Consider the following 20,030-nt stretch of genomic DNA (forward strand, 5'->3'; position numbering starts at 1 on the left):
AACTTGCCTGCAAAGCGCATGGCAGGTGTGTGTTATGTCAGCATTTCTTCTCTGAAAGGAAAATTTGGGAAGGACCCATAGATTTAGACATATATCACTCCTGCAAAGCAAGAAATGTGTGCTTTTGTGGCTTCTTGTACGAAAAATATTTCCATATTTTATAGAATTTTTTTTTACATTGGTTTCCTTTTTAATCATAATTCAATGATTTTTAGTATTTTTAAAATATTGATAATTGTTGATATTTACAAAGACACACATGCTTTTCTGGTAAATTTTTGTTTGGAATATCTTTAGACCATTTTTTTCTGAGATACATTGTGGTATAGGAAGTAATTTCATCTGTATTTTTGATTAAAGTTGAGAGCCATCTGTTTCTGGTTCTGACTCCTTTTCACAACAATCCCAGCAATAAGTTCTTGGTTTCCTTTGCTTCTTTCCTCTTCTTTGGTATCCCTCAGCATTTTCTCAATCAAGCAAAGCACTTTTTTCTGCAAATTGATAGTTACCTCTGAAGACTGCAAGAGTATGGAGTTTTACTATAGGCTGTTTTTTTTTTTTTTCAGTCTAAAAGTTGCAAGCAAACCAATTCCAAGAAGTTTAATTGCTCATAATGGAATCCTTCACCTCAATGCTTAAAAGATGAGTCAAGGAGATTTTCTGAAATCAACAGACCTGAGGATGTCTGTGTATGCATTCCCACCACTTCCTCTTTATAGAGCCACTGGAGTGCTCCTTGGACTGCTGGCATTTTAAGATTCAGCAGATTTTCATTTTGTTTGGCACTTCTTCTGAAGATACTGTTTAAGATAGTGCTGGTTATAGCAAATGCTGACTCTCAAGTGGGTTTTGTGTAATTTCTCATTTAGATAAATAGTTCAATCGAGCATGTGTCTGAGGCCAGGCCACCCTTGCTGTAGAAGGAAATAATTTTGCTCAATTCAATTTTTCATACCAGTAAATGGTGGAGGAAAAACCTTATACTTTTGCATCATGGCCAAACCACAGTACCTGTCACCTTAGATGAATGTCTGTTGGTGCTGGAGGCTGACATGGCTGACCACTCAGTGTAGGAAGCATGATCTCCAAGGGAAAATAATTTCATAAACACTCTTGACCAGGAGGTGGCCTTAATTAGACACTCATACGGAGGAAGCACAACCAAAGAAAACCTCATGGCTGTACTTGTGGTCAAAAACCACAAGGGATACATGAGGAATACAGTCTTGGTAAGGAATTCCAATGATTTTTTTTCTGTGGGCTGGGGGATTATCTTCTCAGTAGGACACTCTTGATTTGAGTTTTTAGCCCAAATGACTTGAATCCCAAACTAATACTATATATGTTGGGGAATTTCTTGGTGGCTCTTTATGTCATTGTATGTGTGTAAGCATGCATGCTTATGTGTACATTTATTTCCACAGAAAGTTATGTTTTAGCTAATCAACATTTTCAGATATATTCCAATAAAACTTTACAACAGGCTCTAAAATGAAAGTTCTGCCTGTAAGATTAGGGTGTTCTAATTAGTTGCTTGCATATGGCCGTGTTCAGAACAGGGTTTTATAAACTGACAGTATCGTTGGATTATTGAGAGCACACTGTGTTATGAGGAAAACATTACATTTTTCTTTTCCTTTCTTTTTTGGTTTTTGTTTTTCGTGTTTTTTGTGGGTTTTTTCCTTTTTCTCCTTTTTCCTTTTTCTTCTTTTTCCTTTTTTCCTTTTTTCCTTTTTTCCTTTTTTCCCTTTTTCCCTTTTTTCCTTTTTTGTTTTTTTCCTTTTTCGTTTTTTTTTCTTTTTTCCTTTTTTTTTTTTTTTTTAATATGAGACTGACAGGGAAGAAAGGCAATCTGATTCATCATAAAGGTCTGGTCTTTGGGTTTTTTGTTTTTTTTGTTTTTTTTTTTTTTTGTAAAACAGCTTCCAAGCTGGCTTGAATTTTTATACAGAAAAATTTCATTCTTTTTGTTGAAGTTACGTTATCATCTAATTCACAAGTTGAGTAGATAGTTGGTGACCTTTTTTGAGATATAACTCCCATCTTCGAGTTACTAACTGTGTTCCTCTGGATGTATTAACGAGGTATTTTGGGGGGTAAAGAGCATTCTTTCATGCCATAATCAGATCAAACACCTTCGGCTGTATCCTGATGGTGTTCAGTGCATACTGTGATGGTCTGCTTTCCATGGGGATCACAGTTACCAGCAAATTGGGCAGAAAAAACCCAGCAGTACATTTTCTATTGCTGTGTTTGGTCTTCTGGTGTGATTATATTCTGCAGCTGCCATAAATATCTTATGATCTGTGTCCCCTTATTCTTGATCTTCTCATCCTTCATCCCATGTTCCAAAGTAATTGTTAACAGAAAGTGAACCTGTCCCTCAGTGTCATTGGGTACTTCAACAAGATGATTGTACAGTCCTTCTTCCTGCTTTCCACAGACCTGTGGAAAGCTGCTTTGGTTTGGTTGTAGAAAAAAAATAATTTTAACTTTCAAAATTGTGAAGCTGTACAAGTCTGTTGTTTTTAGAGAATATCTGGTTGATGATAGGTTGAGTGTTGAATGCATCTAGCAAAATCTGTGTAGACTCACTAGGTTGGCAAATTGTACCATTATGTCATTTATCTAAGCTTTGGTTTCATCATTTTAGCTTTCATCATACTGATTTACATTTCTGACTGCTTATTCCAGACAATACATGCAGTTTATTTTATATTAAACAGAAAGTCATCCTGTGTAGCAAGAAGTCTTCTCATCCAGAAGCTTAGTTAAGCAGCTCCATGCATTTTTTCACCTCTTTCCTTTATTTTTTTAGATCAAAGCAACACTACCACTTAAAATTACTTACTGGCATACAGTAGATACATAATATAAGCAGGATGAGTCAAAAGTAGTAACACTTGAACTATTTATACTTAATTCAGGATAGGCAATTTCAACGTGATTTTTCTTCCCTCTCTCTTCCCTCCCCTTTCTTTTTCTGTATAGTTTGATTTTTTAAAACTGTGTAATTCATATAAACCACGCTTTTTGAATAGATGGTATTTTAGTACTGGTAATCAATAATGTTTAAGATCTTTGTTTTCCAAGAAGAAAATTACTACCACTTAGTCATTTGAACAAATAAAAGGGTATTAATTTATTTTTTCCTCTTGTATAACTTCATATCATAGTTTAGGTAAATTTTTTTTTTTTTTTAGGAGATTGAGTTGCCTGTTAGTGCTGATATCCAGTGCTAGCTAGATATTGTTACAATTAAAGTATTAGGCTTGAATTTCTGATGAAGAGTGTGCAAGATGTCTCCATTCGCTCTTATCTTAACCTAGGATTTAATTAGCTTTGTAAAAATCTGTATAAGAAAAAAAAGCCACACACACATAATGGCAGAGTATCTCAAATTGTAGCCAGTTAAATGTAAATGTTTTAGAAACCATTTCTGTGCAGGTTGTTAGTCAGTGGGAGGCCAGTAAGGGCCTACAGGCTTGTTGGACATTTATTGAGAAATACTGGTTTAAATCAATATTCACATCCCTGGTCACCTGGTGAAAATTCAGGCATTACTTAATGGAGCTTTTATTTTTTTCATTAGGCTTTGCCAGCAAGGTACTTCTAAATAATACCATTTATTGCATTCTGACTAGCAAGTGAACAGAGAACAAAAGGAGTAATTTGTTGAGCTTGATAATCAAATTGTGTCCTAATATAATGTCTGAAACAAATTTGTATTTGTATTGCAAGAATAATTTAATTTACTAATTTAAATATTATATCAGAGCTACAATACTATATGGAATGAAATGTATACAATACTATACTTGGAATGAAATGCAGTGTAGAGACTTGTGGTATCTGCTAAAGAACAATTTTTAAAAAAGCCTATTGCAAATAAAGTTTTGGGAAATAATAATAAGTTAAATGGCTCTTAGCTGCTTATTCCAAACAATTAGTTCCTCTCTAATAATATCTGTGCATCTGAACAATGACAGTATTTCTCAGTTTAGTAGGTTTTTTAAGAGAAGGCAAACAATTTCCAAAGCAGGGTTAGAATTAGATAAAACTTGATCTGAACAGAAAATCACAGAAGTTGTTTTTTTCCATTGGTATGTAGCTGTTCTGCTCTCTGCAGAAATGTCATTTTGCTAAGCATGGAGAATTTTCATATATCCTTACTGAAAATGATGTTTTGCATTCTTGTTATGTATGAGTGATTTCATACCTCACAAACTTAAATTTTCCAGAAGAGACCAAGCTTTGGACACAGTGTAAGAACTAATTTACTACTTTTTATTATTGTTTATTACTAATTGTATTATTTAGATACTGATTTGAAAGTTTCTTGGTGATAGCTTCAAGTGTTATTTATGCAAATGAATGTTTCTTAAGACCTTCTAAATGATGTATGTATTTTGAACTTTGATACCTTTTAAGTTTTTATTGAAGGAAATGATTACACAGGAACTCATATAATATCAAATGTGTTCTGTGAATTTGGTAGAATGGAAACATGAGTTGAGACTGTTATTTGGAGCTTTAGTTTTGTGGATGGATAGGGTTTGTTATGTGTAATTCTGCATGTGTTTTGATTATTTTTTTCCCCTCTAAATGTGTCCTTATTTGCTTTTTTTTTTTGGTCTGCAGATGAAAGCCAGAAGACTCTGATGTGGTGCTTATGTTGTCTATACAGCAGTGAACCACAAAACCCTGTGGAATTGAAGGCCAACAGCTGGATACGAGTAAGTGAATGAATCCTTCCCAGGACTGCTTTGAATTAAATTGATTATTTAAAGGTGCAGCATCTGTAGTATAAAGAAACTGTCATTTAAGGAACTGCTCCAAACACAACTTGCATACATATTGTGTTGAAGTATATATCACTCTAATATAGCACTCTAATTATGAGACAGTCAGTGCTAGTCTGTCATCTGAAGTATTAAAAAGATGTGGCATTTTAAAGTGGCTAATTTTGATAGGTTTATACCTACTAGATTCACTGCGTGGTGTAACTGAATAGTGAGTAATGACCACAAGCCAGAAGAGAAGCAAGTGAACGTTTCAATTAGGATAAGATAAAAAAACTGGAGAAATGCCATAGTTGTTTTTTGTTGTTGTTTTGTTTTTAAACAGCTTATGTTTGCTCTTTAATTTTATTCTTTCTTACTTTTGTTTTATCTCCTTCCTATAAAGAATTTAATTGTATCCGAACTTTATTCAAAGATGCTCAGAGAGCGGAGGGATAGTGCTTGTGTGGGGATTCATATTTAGTGACTTGGGGAATAATGAATCCTTTATTTTAATCCCAAATTCATGGGGTTGTGGGGCACATCTGTTCATATTTTATGTATTTCCACACTGAACTAGCAATGCACATCACCATGTAAATAACTTGCAGCACATTGATGCTTTATGCTTTACATTGCTGAATAGTAATTGGAGGGTGCAGTGCTCTTGACTTTACATCCTTGGATTCTCTGTGGGTCCATATCAAAATACAGTTTAAATTATTAATGGAAATGTTAATTTTTTTTTAAGCTAAAGCTGGAGACACTTCTAGCCTTCTCTAAGTAGCTAATTTCTTATTGACTAGTTGATGTTCTACATGTCACTTTATCTTAGTATGCATGTAAAACTAGGATGTGCAAATTGCTATAAGGTAGTAATGATATTTCAGAGGTTCATGTTGGTAAATAAGTGTATCTAACTGTGTAGTACTGATGATCTAGTTGCAGGAATTCTCAGCAGTAGTAGGTTCTCAGAAACTTCCAGACATCCTTGGTGCATGTACCAAATATGCTGGGTTGCACATGAAATTCTCAACAACTCAGTACTAACTAAAATCACCCTTATTTTCTCCCTGCTTTAACATTTTCTAGGAGGCTTTTCCTGAGGTCAGTATATCTGGAATTCACAATGCAGCAATACTTGAGTACCAAAGTAAAGTGTTGAAAAAAAAAATTTCTGCCTTTTCTAATGTAGTTTTCTGGTCAGACATATTGTTTCTAATGACATAGGAGAGATGCAATAGCATGCATTTATTTATAAAAGAGAGCAAAATTTGTAATTTTATTTGTTATTAGCAGCAGCATATATATTAATGGTGGTAAGTAGGTAGGGAGAGTTGTACCCTGACAGTTTTCTACAGGTAGCTTCTGTTTCTGGGAGGGGAAAATAACAGGTGTTTTAGTCTAGATCAATCACATTACGTGATTGATGTAACTGAAGCAATGGAGTTGCTGATACAAGAAAAAGTATCAACTAAACAAGAACAAAGGGCTGGTTTCATGATGATCCATTTATGTAAGGGCATGCACTGTATATTTGACAACAAGTCAGCTATGTATATCAGAATTTTTTTGTATGTCTGTCATCATATTATTTATTCTGCCTCCTTTGTCAGTGCTGCTGGTTTGAAAAGTATATTTGCTGTAGGCATGAGGCTCCACCCACAGTATCAGGTACAATGAAGCATCCATTCTTTTGTTTCTGATACCTTGTTAAGAGTAAGCCTTTTGCAATGTGCATTAGCACAGCAGCTTTACAAGTGTTGTTAATCTGCTAAAAATCATACCAGGAAACATCAATAGATGGCACTCTGTGTATGAAGTGGTTGCCAGGGTGTACCTCACACAAACACGCATACGTGGAGAAACAAGCTGTCTCACACACTGCTTTGAAAGAGCAGGGTAATTGAGATGAGGGATTAAACCAATGGCCTTTTTCTTGTTCTGTCTGGGTGTATCTTGTCAAAAAGGAAATATTCTGCAATAGCTTGCTTTTGTCAAATTTGTCATGATGATGATGTCAGATAAAGATGAATGCCTCCTCTGAGGAAGGATGAAGTTAAACTTGGTTCCTGCAACCAAATTAATGGGTATAAAATAATGTTGTTAGACAATGAGCATTCACTGGGTCTAGTAGTGAGAAATCACTTAAGCTGTTCTATGTTACAAAAGTTTTGATTCTCAGTTAAAACTAAGAGCAATTACTAAATAAGTATGCCTCATAAAAATGAAAACCCCTCAGTTTACCAAGTAACTTCCTCTTAACAGTTGCCTGTTCTGGAGCCTTTTGTGGAGTCACAAAAATTAAAACTCACTTAAAGTGCGCTTAAATTTAAAAAATTTCTTCCCAATGTCTAACCTGAATCTCCCCTATTCAAGTTTTAAAACGTTTCCCCCTGTCCTCTCACTACACACCTGTGTAAAAAGCTCTACCTCAGCTTTCTTGTAGGCCCCCTTCAGATACTGGAAGGTTGCTGTAAGGTCACCCCAGAGCCTCCTCTTCTCCAGGCTGAACAACCCCAACTTCCTCAGCCTGGCTTCATAGGCGAGGTGCTCCAGCCCTCTGATCATTTTTAGTGGCTCTTCTCCTGACATGTTCCAGCAGCTCTGTGTCCTTCTTATGTTGGGGACTCTGGAACTGGGATCAGTACTCCAGGTGGGATCTCACAAGAGCAGAGTAGAGAGGGAGAATCACCTCCCTCGTCCAGCTCTCTGTGCTTCTTTTGATGCATCCCAGGACACAGTTGGTTTGCTGAGCTGCAACTGCACATTTACCTATATTCATGCATGGGATTGCCTTGACCCAGTAGCAGAATCTTGCACTTGACCTTGTTGAACCTCATGCAGTTTGCATGAGGTTTTCACAAGTCCACTTCTCAAGCCTGTGTAGGTCCCTCTGGATGGCATCCCTTCCCTCCAGTGTGTTGACTTGGTGTCACCAGCAAACTTGCTAAGGGGGCACTCAATTCCCCTGTCCATGTTTCCAACAAGGATGTTAAACAGCACTGGTCCAAGCACCAACCCTTGAGGAACACCACTTGTCACACATCCCCAGTTGGACACTGAGCCATTGGTTGCAGCTCTTTGGGTGTGACCACCCAGCCAGTTCCTTATCCAATGAGTGGTCCACCCATTGCATCCATATCATTCCAGTTTAGAGATCAGAATGTCATGCAGGACAGTGTCAAATGCCTTGCACAGGTCCATATAGATGACATCTGTTGCTCTGCCTTTGTCCACTGAGGCTGTGACCCCATTGCAAAAGGCCACCAAATTAGTCAGGCAAGACTTGTCCTTAGTGAAACTGTGTTGGCTGTCACCAGTCACCCCTTTGTTATCTGCTTGCCTTAGCAGAGCCTTCAGGAGGAAAATTATGAAAGACAAGTATGAAATTATGAAATTGTCTTTAAAATTATGACCTGGGAATGCAGGATTTGGGTTTTGCCTAATAATGAACAAGAGATCCTTTTGCCCAGAACTTGTCTACACTTAGATTTTTATGGATCCCATTCTCCTCTGCTGAGATACTTCTCCACACCTCTCTCTTTTTTTCCACAGCATCAGTTGCTTTTAGTATTTGCATACCTTTGTCTCTTAGCGCCCAGCTACAGTTCCTGTTGGTATATTTGGCTCAGATTCACTTGTCTGGTTTTCTCTCCAAAACTCACATTCAATATTTCTTCATATTTACATTTTTTAAAAAACAAACACTTTTGTTGTTATTCTCCCCATTTGTTTTATTTCATTTGTTGAAATAAAGGTGGCGTAGTACTTATCTGAAGAAAGTATCCATAAAGATGATGAGATATGTTAGAATATACTGTAGGAATGTGAAAGTATTCAAGGGATTCAGGCGAATCCACCAGAAGTTAGGCCTTGTTCCAGTATATTTGGAGGGATTACCTCAAGTTCTATTCATACTTTCACCAAACCATAGGTTATCTTGAAAGTTCCTTGAAGTAAAATGATCCTTGGCAGAATGTATTTTTCTAAGACAACTTCAAGATTTTCTACTAGACTGAAGTTTCCCACGATGCGAATTTGCATACAGGTAAGTCAGTTAAGAGAGGGAAGATTTTGTTTTTACAACTTGAAGAGTTGTTAAATGTCTACTAAGCAGTTAATAACTTCCTTACTTACTTCTTTTTAGTAAGAATTTCATTTATTAGCATGGGTACTACACTTGTGAGGTCACACATTTGCCACAAGGTAGGGCAGGGTATGATATAATCTATTTTAAAAACATTTCCATTTTCTTGAGTGCTTTTTTTATGGAATAGATGTCTGCATGCTAGCGCATCTCTAATAGCTATAACTTTACTGTATTCTGTATTTTTTGGAAGAAAAGGAATTACATTAATGGGCAGTAGGACCAACATAACAGAACACCTTTTGGAACACCAAACACACATTTTCAAGGTTGAAAAAATATCTGCAGGGTGGACTAATTATTTGCAAAAACATCTCAGGAAATGTTGTTAGGACTGAACATGTTACAGTAAGAATCATCCAAATACAGTAAAAAAAAAAGCTTTTATCTTCTTTTGTTTGTGAAGTTTTCTCTTGTCTTCATAAAAGCAAATCTACAACCTCACATTTTTCTTGGAGATGGGAATTGAAGGTAACACAAAGATATTTAGGGCACAAATTCTATTGAACCTCTAGATCTGTTCTTCAGTTTGCTGTATTAAATTGGGAAGAGCCTAATCATCTGTCATTTGTCATTCCAATAAGGCAAATGGTCCCTAAGACCTTTTAATGCAAAAAAATGTTAAGATGTTTGATTTACAATAAATGATGTCTCTGAGATAAGAATATTATAATAATGACACGTGTGGGTAATGTGTCCATTAAAAGGCTTAAGAATTGCTAGAGGTCATACCAAGAATCATGTTTTTTCCTTATCTAGACAGCTTTGAAAGAGGGAGATTAAGAGATGAACTGAGATATCTGAGTTTAAATTATGAACATGCTTCACCTGCTACTTATTATTGAGAAAGTTATAGGAGAAAGAATCTATGTTATAGACTATAGGTTTTGGCATGGTTTTATCACAAATAAATTCGAAACTTTGGTTATTTGTTTCTTCTTTTAAAGGGGAAAACACTAATTTTGGTAATGCTCATACTAAGATAAATCAGTGGTTGCTTTAAACTATTTCTTATCTTTGTAAAAATTTCACTATAATATTTTACCATAAATAAAATACAAAATAATTAAAAGGGAATGTAAATTTATGGAGAAAGGAGGGTCGGGGGCAGGGACCAGGGGATCTGGCTTTCCCTTACATCTGTGGGAAACATGAGGTCTGTGTTCCAGGGGGCATGCATCCAAGAGAGAAATGGAAAATGTTAAAGTCCTGGAGGCCAAAGTAGCTCAGAGTTATTTTATCACTTTCTGAGACTTACTTCCATGGTTTTAGGGATCTTATGGCTTTTTTGGTATGTTTGGAAAAGAAGAGTTGTTATTCCTTCTCTAACCTGTGCAAATAATCATCAGCAACCTTGATCACTGCAAAGAACATAGTGTATTTCTTCAGTTGATAGACATCTGATGGTGATTAAAGTGTGTCTTTTTTTTACACTATTAATTTTTTCTGTATTTTTCTCTGGTCCCTCAGGAATCATTGTGGCACTTTTCCTCAGTTACTGTATATAGAATTTACCTTTGCCTGTAATCGAAGTTTTATATTAAAGAATGTCTACAGCCATTTCCTCAGGAAGTGTCCTGGAGTGGGTGGAGGTGAATGGACTTTTACCCAGTCAGTCCTTGTTTTTTTTATTCAGCCTTTACTCTTGGTACATCCCTCTTCCCTCCTTTGCCAGGTGGTGGCACTCTGGTTAGTGAAGCGCTTCGTATTTATAGCCAGTAGACAATCTGTCCTTTTCACAGAAGCATCTGTGCAGCAAGTTCCTGGCAAATTTGTTAAAATGGTACAGATTGCCTCATAAATTTGGTTGGGAAGAGAGTAATAACAGCTTTGTGTTGTGCTTCCAACAACAGCATTAAACTGCTTAATCTGGTGATAAAAGAACCAAACATCAGGAGAATGCATGGAATATAACTTTTAAACTTGTTTACAACCTACTGCAGAGATCAGCATTTAAAAAAAAATGCTACAGAGAGAACTTTTACTTATTTTAATGTTTAGGGCTTATTTTATGTTTCAAAGTTACTATGAGGTGTTAAACATTCTTAAAGAGAAAGGAAGAAGTTGTAATGCATCTAAATCACAGAGTCACTGGAAATGTTCAATGTGTGTAAAATCACTTCATGCAGTGACAGATGGAACTGTAGTATTTTACTGCTTTTTTAGGTACATGTCTAATACACAGCTCATGTAGTTTTTCATCTTTAAAAATCTAAAGCAATGACTTACGTCATTATAAAGATACGGGATGAAAGAGTGGTGTGTCAGACTGTATCTTGATAAGTAGGTTAAAGTGAATGTTTTCAGTGGTAGATCTCCTTTCACTATGGCACTGGCTATATCGTAAAGCAAAATATTTTCATAAACTTAAAAGAGAAGTATCTGAAGTATCCATATTCTCGAGACATTTGTGTACCTTAAAAACAACTTGCTATTCATGTTCATTGGTTTCTTGTTGGACAACATAAGGACTTACCACACCAGATGCAATAAATTGTAAGACTGCAAGTATAATAATTACAGCATGGAGCAGACTTTGCTGGCAGATACAAGAACATAGCAGTCTCTTTAATCATAGTGCTTCCCATAGTGTGGGTGGCCACAGGCTACAGACATTTCAGTCAATCCCTTCTCCATGCTGCAGTGGTTGTAAAACAGAGCTGAAGTAAACAGCATTCCAAAGACTTTCAGGGGGTTTTAATTTTGACAAAGTATAGCTTCCCTATGCCCCTCATTTTGATGCTCATTTCTGACAGCCATAGCCTTACAGGTCATGCTTCCTACCAAATCAGTTCGGCTTGAAGTTACACTATATAATGTAATATATATAGACTCTTCAAGTTGTTTTGCTTTGTTAAAATATGTTACTTTAAAACCTGAATGCTTAGTTTTTTTGGCAATAAGGAGTAACTTCTGCACTTGTATCAAGTGCTGTAATAAATTGTTTTTAAAATATTTCAGTCTTTGTTGTTTTCATTCTTCCCATTTTCTTTTGTTTGTTTTGTTTTGATTCTCAGTGTTGTTTTACCATTTCTCTAAAAAGTTACCCTATCACTCTAGCTACTACCATAGCACTTTTCCTCCAACCAAACTGAAGAAGAACTTTTATATCCTTACCTGGCAATCAGTTTTCCGGTAGGGAAGCTGATTTCACCTCCTTAATGTTTGACATGTACACATCTGGAATCTTGAGCTTCATTAAATAGTATTAAATGGCTAAACTTGGTGTCATGCAAATACTTACTCAGCACTTGCAGGCCTTTTTGGAGTATTTACAAGTCAGCTGCAGTGAGGACAGATATTGTAATTCTGTTGTATAAGCGTGCGAGCATGAAGGGAAAACATTTGTTAGAGGATTTTTTACATTCTATTTAAGCATATGTGGAAATAATTATGTAAATTAACTTGAGAGAAACAGGTTTCACTGGGTAACTGATAGCTGAAAGTCAATTTTCCTTTGAATCAAAACAGAAAGCAGTCATTAGACTGTTAAATGAGACGTGCACACTTTTAGATCTGACATCATTAATTAGAGCCCCGTGATTTAATGAACTCCTTGTGTGATATGGGAACTGTCAACTTCTAAATTACTTGTTAAAATTCCGTTTTGAGAACCAAGTCTGCTTGCTTTGCAATGTGTCCTGAGGGAGTAATGAGTGAGAAGGGCATTTTTTCAGGTCCTTTTGTGATTTGTGTTCCAGGTACCAAACTGGAAAGGGAAACAAGCTCCTCAGAGCTGCGGGCCCTGTTTATTCCTGTCGTTGGTGTGTATGTCCTGTGCATATGCAGAATGTGGGTCAGCGTGATTTCAGAACCATTGTTTAACATTGTTGTTCAGCTCCACCTGCTGTTGAAGAATGTGGGACTGTGCTGGGTACACACCCAGAGAAACTCACTTTGCTCAGCAATGCAAGTTTAAGATGTGACATATCTGCCTCTTAATCCTGTTAATATGCAGTTATGCATTTAGTAAGTTAAAAAGCAAGATTTGTAGGTATGGATAGTGTGTGTTGCTCCTGTGGAAGGGGGAGGAATGTAGTTAAAATTGGTATTGACCTGTGAAGCAAAGATGAGTAAGTAGTTGATACAGTGATAGTATGTATTCCAGAATTCAAATAGAATTCATTCTAAACCAATTTTAGAGATACAGGACAGAAAGATGATTGAAACTGCTTAGAGATAGCCATACAAGGGGCTCTTATTTAAAGTTGTGAAAGAATGAAGATGGGTTTTCATAAAAAACACATAGTCGATTTCTGATGCTTATTTTTCTAAAATTTCTAAAATTTTACTGAGTTTATTGTGTATTTTTGTTGTTGTTTCAGTTTTTTGAAAGTCAACTGGAGGAACTTTTTTGTCATTTCTAAGCTGTTGAAGATTATACTTTGAATTTGTTAGTTAGCCTTCTCAATCAATAGCCCCTTTGTGAATCAACTTTCTAAGCTGGGCCTTCTCTAGTTACCTCTAAATAACTGCATTGGTAGAATATAAGAGAATTTGCAGCATTTACTGCAAGTATTATCATATTCTTCTAATTAAAAAGAATACAGTAATATGAATTGGCTGAGGGAAAAACAGACTTCTTTTCTTTTTCAAATAGATAGTTCTTTAACAATACTAAAGTAACATGAATATAAATAGCTTCTTGGCTTCTGGGCCAAAATAAACAATACCTAAATATCTCAAAGAACAAAATGAGAATTAAGGATTCTGCTTTTTTGCCAGGTGGCTCTAGTAAAGAATAATGATTTGTTACTGACAAAGAAAAAGAAGAAAATTCTACTAGTGTTTGATATTTTTGGTCAACTTAATATAATTAGTGACCCAGCAGTTGTTGCACCACCATCATAGGTGCATTTTGTGCTTTTTGGTAAAAAGTTCAGTGAATGTTTTTGTCCCTTAAGACTTTTAACCACTTGATGCCTATGAAGTCTAAAACCAAGGGATTAAAAGTAATTTCTCCTGAATAAAATCCTGGGTAGGTTGATCTTTGGGTATTTGCAATTTGTACCAATCAGAAGTACGAAAACCTGACATTGGCCACATTTCATTTATTGAAAAAAGCTTAAGTTTGTTATTAGCTTTTTTCTGGAAACTACTGAGCTCAGATTTAAACCAGCAGCGAAACAATTTTATGATGCATCCACTGCTTCTAAACTTAAATTTATTCATCCCCACTTTTTTTTTTTTTTTTTTTTTTTTTTTTGTGTGTGTGTGTGTGTGTGTGTATTTAAGGATTTTTCCTGTGGGAAGCTTTTGCATTTTGGCCTTTGAAAATTGTAGGGGGAAGTGGGAAATTCTAACTCTCTGGGTAGTTAAACTAGACGGCTTGAAAAAAATAAAGAGAAAATATTTATATTTGACCGTGGTAAAGGTATTGAATTTCCTTTTGTAAGTTAGTGGAAATGTATGTTTTATTTCAGCAGCAAAAATCTCTCCTTTTTAAATATAGATTAATAGCACTTTATAGGTGGATGTTTCTTAAAGAGACAGGAGAAAGGAAAGAGAAGGAAATTTGAAATAGCTTTTCCTGTCTGAGCCCAAGGCTTGCCAGAATCACAATTCTTCAGCTCTTTTGTATGATTTCCAAGGGTTTTTTTAGTGATTTGCAGATGGAGCTTAGGCTTTGGAACACATCCATTAAGAAGTTGTGTGGTCTTAGCCACAGCAGTAGTGCAACATACTTTTCCTATACTAGTTTCACAGAAGTTAACTGAGCTTGAATTGGTGAGGGAAAAACAATGCAGCTTCTGTCTCCTATTCCTTCCCATTATTTTCTTTCCTGCATTTTGTTTGTAAAGTAGAATCAGGTTAATTTTGAATTGTACTGAAGTATGTGGCATTTTTCTTCCATTGTAAAGAAGCAGGTAGAATATGAACCTAGGCTTTATAACAAGCAACATTTATCAGCATGATTAATGTACTTCATAGCATACATTAGTTTCTAAAGAAAAAGTATATCTCTCTGAATGGAGTTTTTGAGTTTTTTTCAGTCCAGGTTTTCCTGGTCCTTCTGTGTACTTTTTTTTATTAAAAATCAAATTGCAATGGTGATTGTGAAAGAAAGAATAAGGAAACTGGCCTAAATAAGAGCATTTGAGCAGTTTTACTACAAACATTGACTGAGGTGAACATGCTTACATGCTCTGGGGACAGAACACAGTGAAGGGTTCTTTTATCAGGTGCATTGTGAAGAACTTCATCGAATTTGAGTTTCCTGTTAGGAACTATGTGAAAAGCAATCAAGTCTGTGCATCTGGCAACACTAATTTTGAGAAAGAATGACAGTATTCCTGGATATTTTTCTTAACTCTAAAACATTAATAACTTAATCTAGTAATTTATGTATAGACAAACTGTGTGGTGAAGTCAACACACTCGAGGGAAGGAGAGAAGGGATGCCATCCAGAGGGACCTACACAGGCTTGAGAAGTGGACTTGTGAAAACCTCATGCAAACTGCATGAGGTTCAACAAGGTCAAGTGCAAGATTCTGCAGCTGGGTCAAGGCAATCCCATGCATGAATACAGGTAAATGTGCAGTTGCAGCTCAGCAAACCAACTGTGTCCTGGGATGCATCAAAAGAAGCACAGAGAGCTGGACAAGGGAGGTGATTCTCCCTCTCTACTCTGCTCTTGTGAGATCCCACCTGGAGTACTGATCCCAGTTCCAGAGTCCCCAACATAAGAAGGACACAGAGCTGCTGGAACATGTCAGGAGAAGAGCCACTAAAAATGATCAGAGGGCTGGAGCACCTCGCCTATGAAGCCAGGCTGAGGAAGTTGGGGTTGTTCAGCCTGGAGAAGAGGAGGCTCTGGGGTGACCTTACAGCAACCTTCCAGTATCTGAAGGGGGCCTACAAGAAAGCTGAGGTAGAGCTTTTTACACAGGTGTGTAGTGAGAGGACAAGAGACAATGGTTTGAGGCTTGGAGATTCAGGTTAGACATTAGGAAGTAATTAATAAATTTTAGTTTAATTTAAGTGAGACACTGGAACAGGTTGCCAAAGGATGTTGTGGCTGCCCCCTCTCTGGAAGTGTTCAAGGCCAGGTTGACTGGGCCTGCAGCAACCTGATCTAGTGGGAGGTGACCCTGCCCAAGCAGGGGGTTGGAACTGGATGATCTTTAAGATCCTTTCCAAGCCAAACCATTCTATGATTCTATGATTTTCTGTAACTTGATCACATGCCTTAGTGGCAAGACTCCTATCTTTGTAAGAGTGTTTAGCAGAACAATTTGTTTACGATTGACTGGTCTTTCATGGTTATCAATGGGGATTTAGATGTGGGCAGATGTCAGGTTGTCATTCCAAGTGAATAAGGAGAAAAATTAGAAGCTCCAATAAATCCTTAACATGTAATTGTGGCCAACCGTTTTATTTAGTATGCTGGTATAGAATTTAGCTAATGAAAACCATCCCATGAATGTATGTATCCATAAGCCATGCCAAAACAAAAAAAAAATTCTTGACAGTAAATGTCAGAAAGAAATGTAAGAAGAAAATCCCTCCCTACTCTGTACTTGGGCACTTTGGCCATCATCCAGTGAACTACTGGAGAATATTCTGAGCTTTCTTAAAGTTAAGTTGAAACTGAAGTAATTCCTTTGTGCAAAACCTCTGAGTGATTACTGGAATAGGCTCAGTTTGGTAAAGTGAAGGGTTGCGTTGACTAGCTAATCATTGAATATGTGTGGTTAAATGCATTTCAAATAGAGAAAACATTATACTATACATACAATTTTAAAGCAGACACTGGATATTTTAATTGTGTTATTGATGATAAGTAGTTAAAGATTTTTTTAATAGCTTGTAAAACACATTCTTGTACCCAGATAATAAAGTTGTTGACAATATGCGCCGTCTGATTTCTCATTGTTTATACACAGATTTTTATAAAATGTTGAGAAAAAAGTTGGTTAGACTAAAGCAGTAGTTTGAAAGCAACATTATTCTTAAATCTGTATGCTGTTCTACTTCCTTAATTTCCTCTATATTTTGGGTTTGGTTTGTGGAAAACTAATTTTCCATCTTTTCTGGAAACTAAGGAGCAAGTCAGGAAGAGATCTTGTAAACAAAATTAAAGCTCACACAATTTGTTATGTTTGGATAAGTGTGTGGAAATAATATGAATTGTGTTATGTCAGGGAATTGTGTTATGTCTCAGAATTGCCTTCATAAACAGTTGGTGTTGAGACAGACTCTAAATGAGTATGCTGTCTTGTTACAGACTTAGCCACTATGATTCTCCAGAAACAGCCATTTATTCCAAGTAAAAAGGTTCTAAAAATACAAGACTTGATGGCATTTTGTTGCTGACTCTACTTAAATAATTTTGGAAGTTATTTAGAATGTTAGAATACTAGTTATTTAAAGAAAGAATTACTTTTTAAAAACTATGTTATATATGTAATATATGTAATTTTGTATATAGCATAATATAAAATATGCAATATGTAATATGTAACTAGAAATATATTTTTAATAATTGTTTGGAATAACATTACCTAATTTCTCATTAATATTGTAACTGATTACATAGTTTTGAAATAGTTTTTAAATCTAGGTTGAAAATTGAATTTGATCTCATCTTCTATCTTCTAGACGTTTGTTGAAAGCCATGGGCTATCTGATTGTTCAAGGAACTCCCAAGAACAGAATTGTTGTACAGATACTTGAAATCACTGCCATACAAGAAATACTCATTCCAAAATCTGATAAAATACAAAGAGGAAATAGCACTTCTAATGCATCCTCTGAATAAGATGTAGCTTTTTCTTATACTTGCTTTTCTTTTTTGTCTTAGAGCTGAGGAAATCTGGTTCCCATTGGAACAGATGGAAAGGTCAGAAATAAGCCTAATACTTGACCAGATTTTAGAAATTTACTCTTGGGTATCTATGAATGGATTCCAACAAATTCACATTGATCATAATTTTCAGCAAAGTATCATTAATAATCTCTTCTCAAGAAATTAAGGGCACTTTGTGTTTCAAGGAGAATATACTAAAGGGAAATTTCCTTTAGTATAAATTATAGATCCTTCTGTTCCGTCCTTCTCCACTTGTTGCTTTGACTGGCTTGTCCAGGTTGGCAAAAAGAGGTCAGTAGTGTCACTGGGAAGTTATAATCAGTATCAGGCTCGAATAGCTCACCCCAGTGAAACTATTTATCATCTCTCTCCAAAGCATGCTGCCCTTGCAGTGTGTAGATTTACACATATGCTTCTGAGGACATTCAGAATCATAAGTACTTTGAAGAAAGTGTGTTGAGAAGTTTCCAGATACAAATAGGTTTATCTGGTTTCCTAGAATATCTTTGAAATTGTGTCATAAATTCCAGGACAGTTGCTATACCAATATAGCTACTAGCATAAAACTTGCCATGTGGTCCTGTAATAAAAATCAGGTGCTATTTCTGTGTTGATATCTAATTTGAAACACCTTTAGCTCAGGCTTCTATATTCTTCCCCACCATGAGCAGGAAGATAGTTCCTCTTAGAGAAAGAAGGGAAAAAAGGCTTCTGAGCTTTTGAATCCCTGCTTAGTAAAGCCAGTATCAGATGGCTAAAGTGCCTCTTCCCCCTTTCTGAAACTGTGAGCACTAGCTAAGTTGGTATATGCCTACTGCTGTGCAGCTCAACTCAATGGAAGGGAAAATTTTGCTTCAAGAAAATAATTTCCAGACTTTCATAGGCACATGTGGTTCAAGATGTGGTTGTTTCTGAGCAACAAAGTTCATGGAAGAACTCAACAAATCCCTTGTAGCACATGGAAATCAGCTTTTATTACTTGCAGATCAGCTTTTATTACTTGCAGAGAATTATCAAATAATTTGGCTTAGTTTAATTGAAAAGTAGTATGTCAGAAATGTTTTTCGTTTGCTTAGTCTTCTTTATGTATATTTGGGTGGTGACTAGGAAGCATAATGACTTGTTTTCTCCATTTGTATTCTCAGAAGTCTAGTTTCAAGACTGCTCTTATTCCTTCCACTTTCCCTGAGTGAAGTAATAAGGGACAGCTTCATAGCAGAATCTTTAAATCACAGGAGTAAATGTTAAAACAGGCCTCCTTCACTATAAAACCTGATAGATAAGATAAAATAAATTCTTCTGTGTCTTCATGCAAATACTCCTAGGATTATATGATTGTTAAAGATATTAGAAATCTCTGTGCTGCACTGGATTTTAAATTGACTTAGATAGAATATTACTCAGTATAAATTGCATCAGTCAAATACAGCTACTGGCAAGGTTGTTCAAGGAAGCTGGGTATTGTGAGGGCTTTATGAGAAGCCATTAATTCCATTTCAGGGTGAAGGGGATTATGTTGCCTTTAATACAAGGCCTGAAGGATGGATGTGTTCTCTTGCAAATAGTACAAAGGTGGTTTCTTCCTGCTTTCTGCTTTAAAAACTGAGGGAAATCAATAAAGAAATAATTTCTGGTATCACAGTATGCCTGATTGCTGTTATTTCTCAGAATCATTGCATCTTTATATTTTCTATTCTGAAAGCAGCACTTTTGTCAAAATCTGCCTTTTTTCTGGCTCGTAGAATATGGCCCTAGTGGACTAGACAGTGAATAGTAATTTACTGCCAGAAATACCTACCAATGATGTAGATCTGGAATTGTATACTTTGCTGGAATAGGCTAAGATTTATGACTGAGATCATCAGTACAAGAATGTATTTAGTATTGACAGCTTTCCCATTATGTTCATGTATACCTTCTACTAGATTTGAAATGAATCCTTAGAAGTCATTAGAATAAAATTAGCGATTTCTCTGACCTCAGGAATCCACACTGGCTAAATAATTTTTTTCCTCCGTAGTATTTTCTGGAACCATTGATTTCAAAGGTGAAAGGCCAAGTTCAGATCTAAGAAAAAAAAATGTTTTATACTGGCTCTCCAAGCTGGTTCTAGCAGAGTTTTGCAGTATGATGTGAAATAACTACTGATACAGTCTGTTTAGATCTGAGAATTACTGGAATTTAAACATTGTGAACTTTGAATCTTGAGGTGAAAACAGCAGTTTTCAATGCCAGTTACTTAAGAATTAGGCATTCCTGGCTTACACTGTACTTTCGGTAATCAAGTTA

At 35.9% G+C, this 20,030-nt stretch overlaps 1 protein-coding gene across 3 annotated transcripts in view; it reads left to right on the plus strand.

Annotated features, from left to right (window-relative positions):
• Nucleotides 1-20,030, plus strand: part of FANCC (FA complementation group C) — a 72,733-nt gene that overhangs the window by 16,506 nt on the left and 36,197 nt on the right. For all 3 annotated transcript variants that reach the window (XM_071731511.1, XM_071731512.1, XM_071731513.1), the window contains exon 4: nucleotides 4,642-4,736. In XM_071731511.1, coding sequence (XP_071587612.1) covers nucleotides 4,642-4,736 — 95 coding nt within the window. The remainder of the gene's footprint in view (nucleotides 1-4,641; nucleotides 4,737-20,030) is intronic.

The sequence above is a fragment of the Heliangelus exortis genome, chromosome Z, assembly GCF_036169615.1.
Source record: "Heliangelus exortis chromosome Z, bHelExo1.hap1, whole genome shotgun sequence".
Taxonomy (NCBI): Eukaryota; Metazoa; Chordata; class Aves; order Apodiformes; family Trochilidae; genus Heliangelus; species Heliangelus exortis.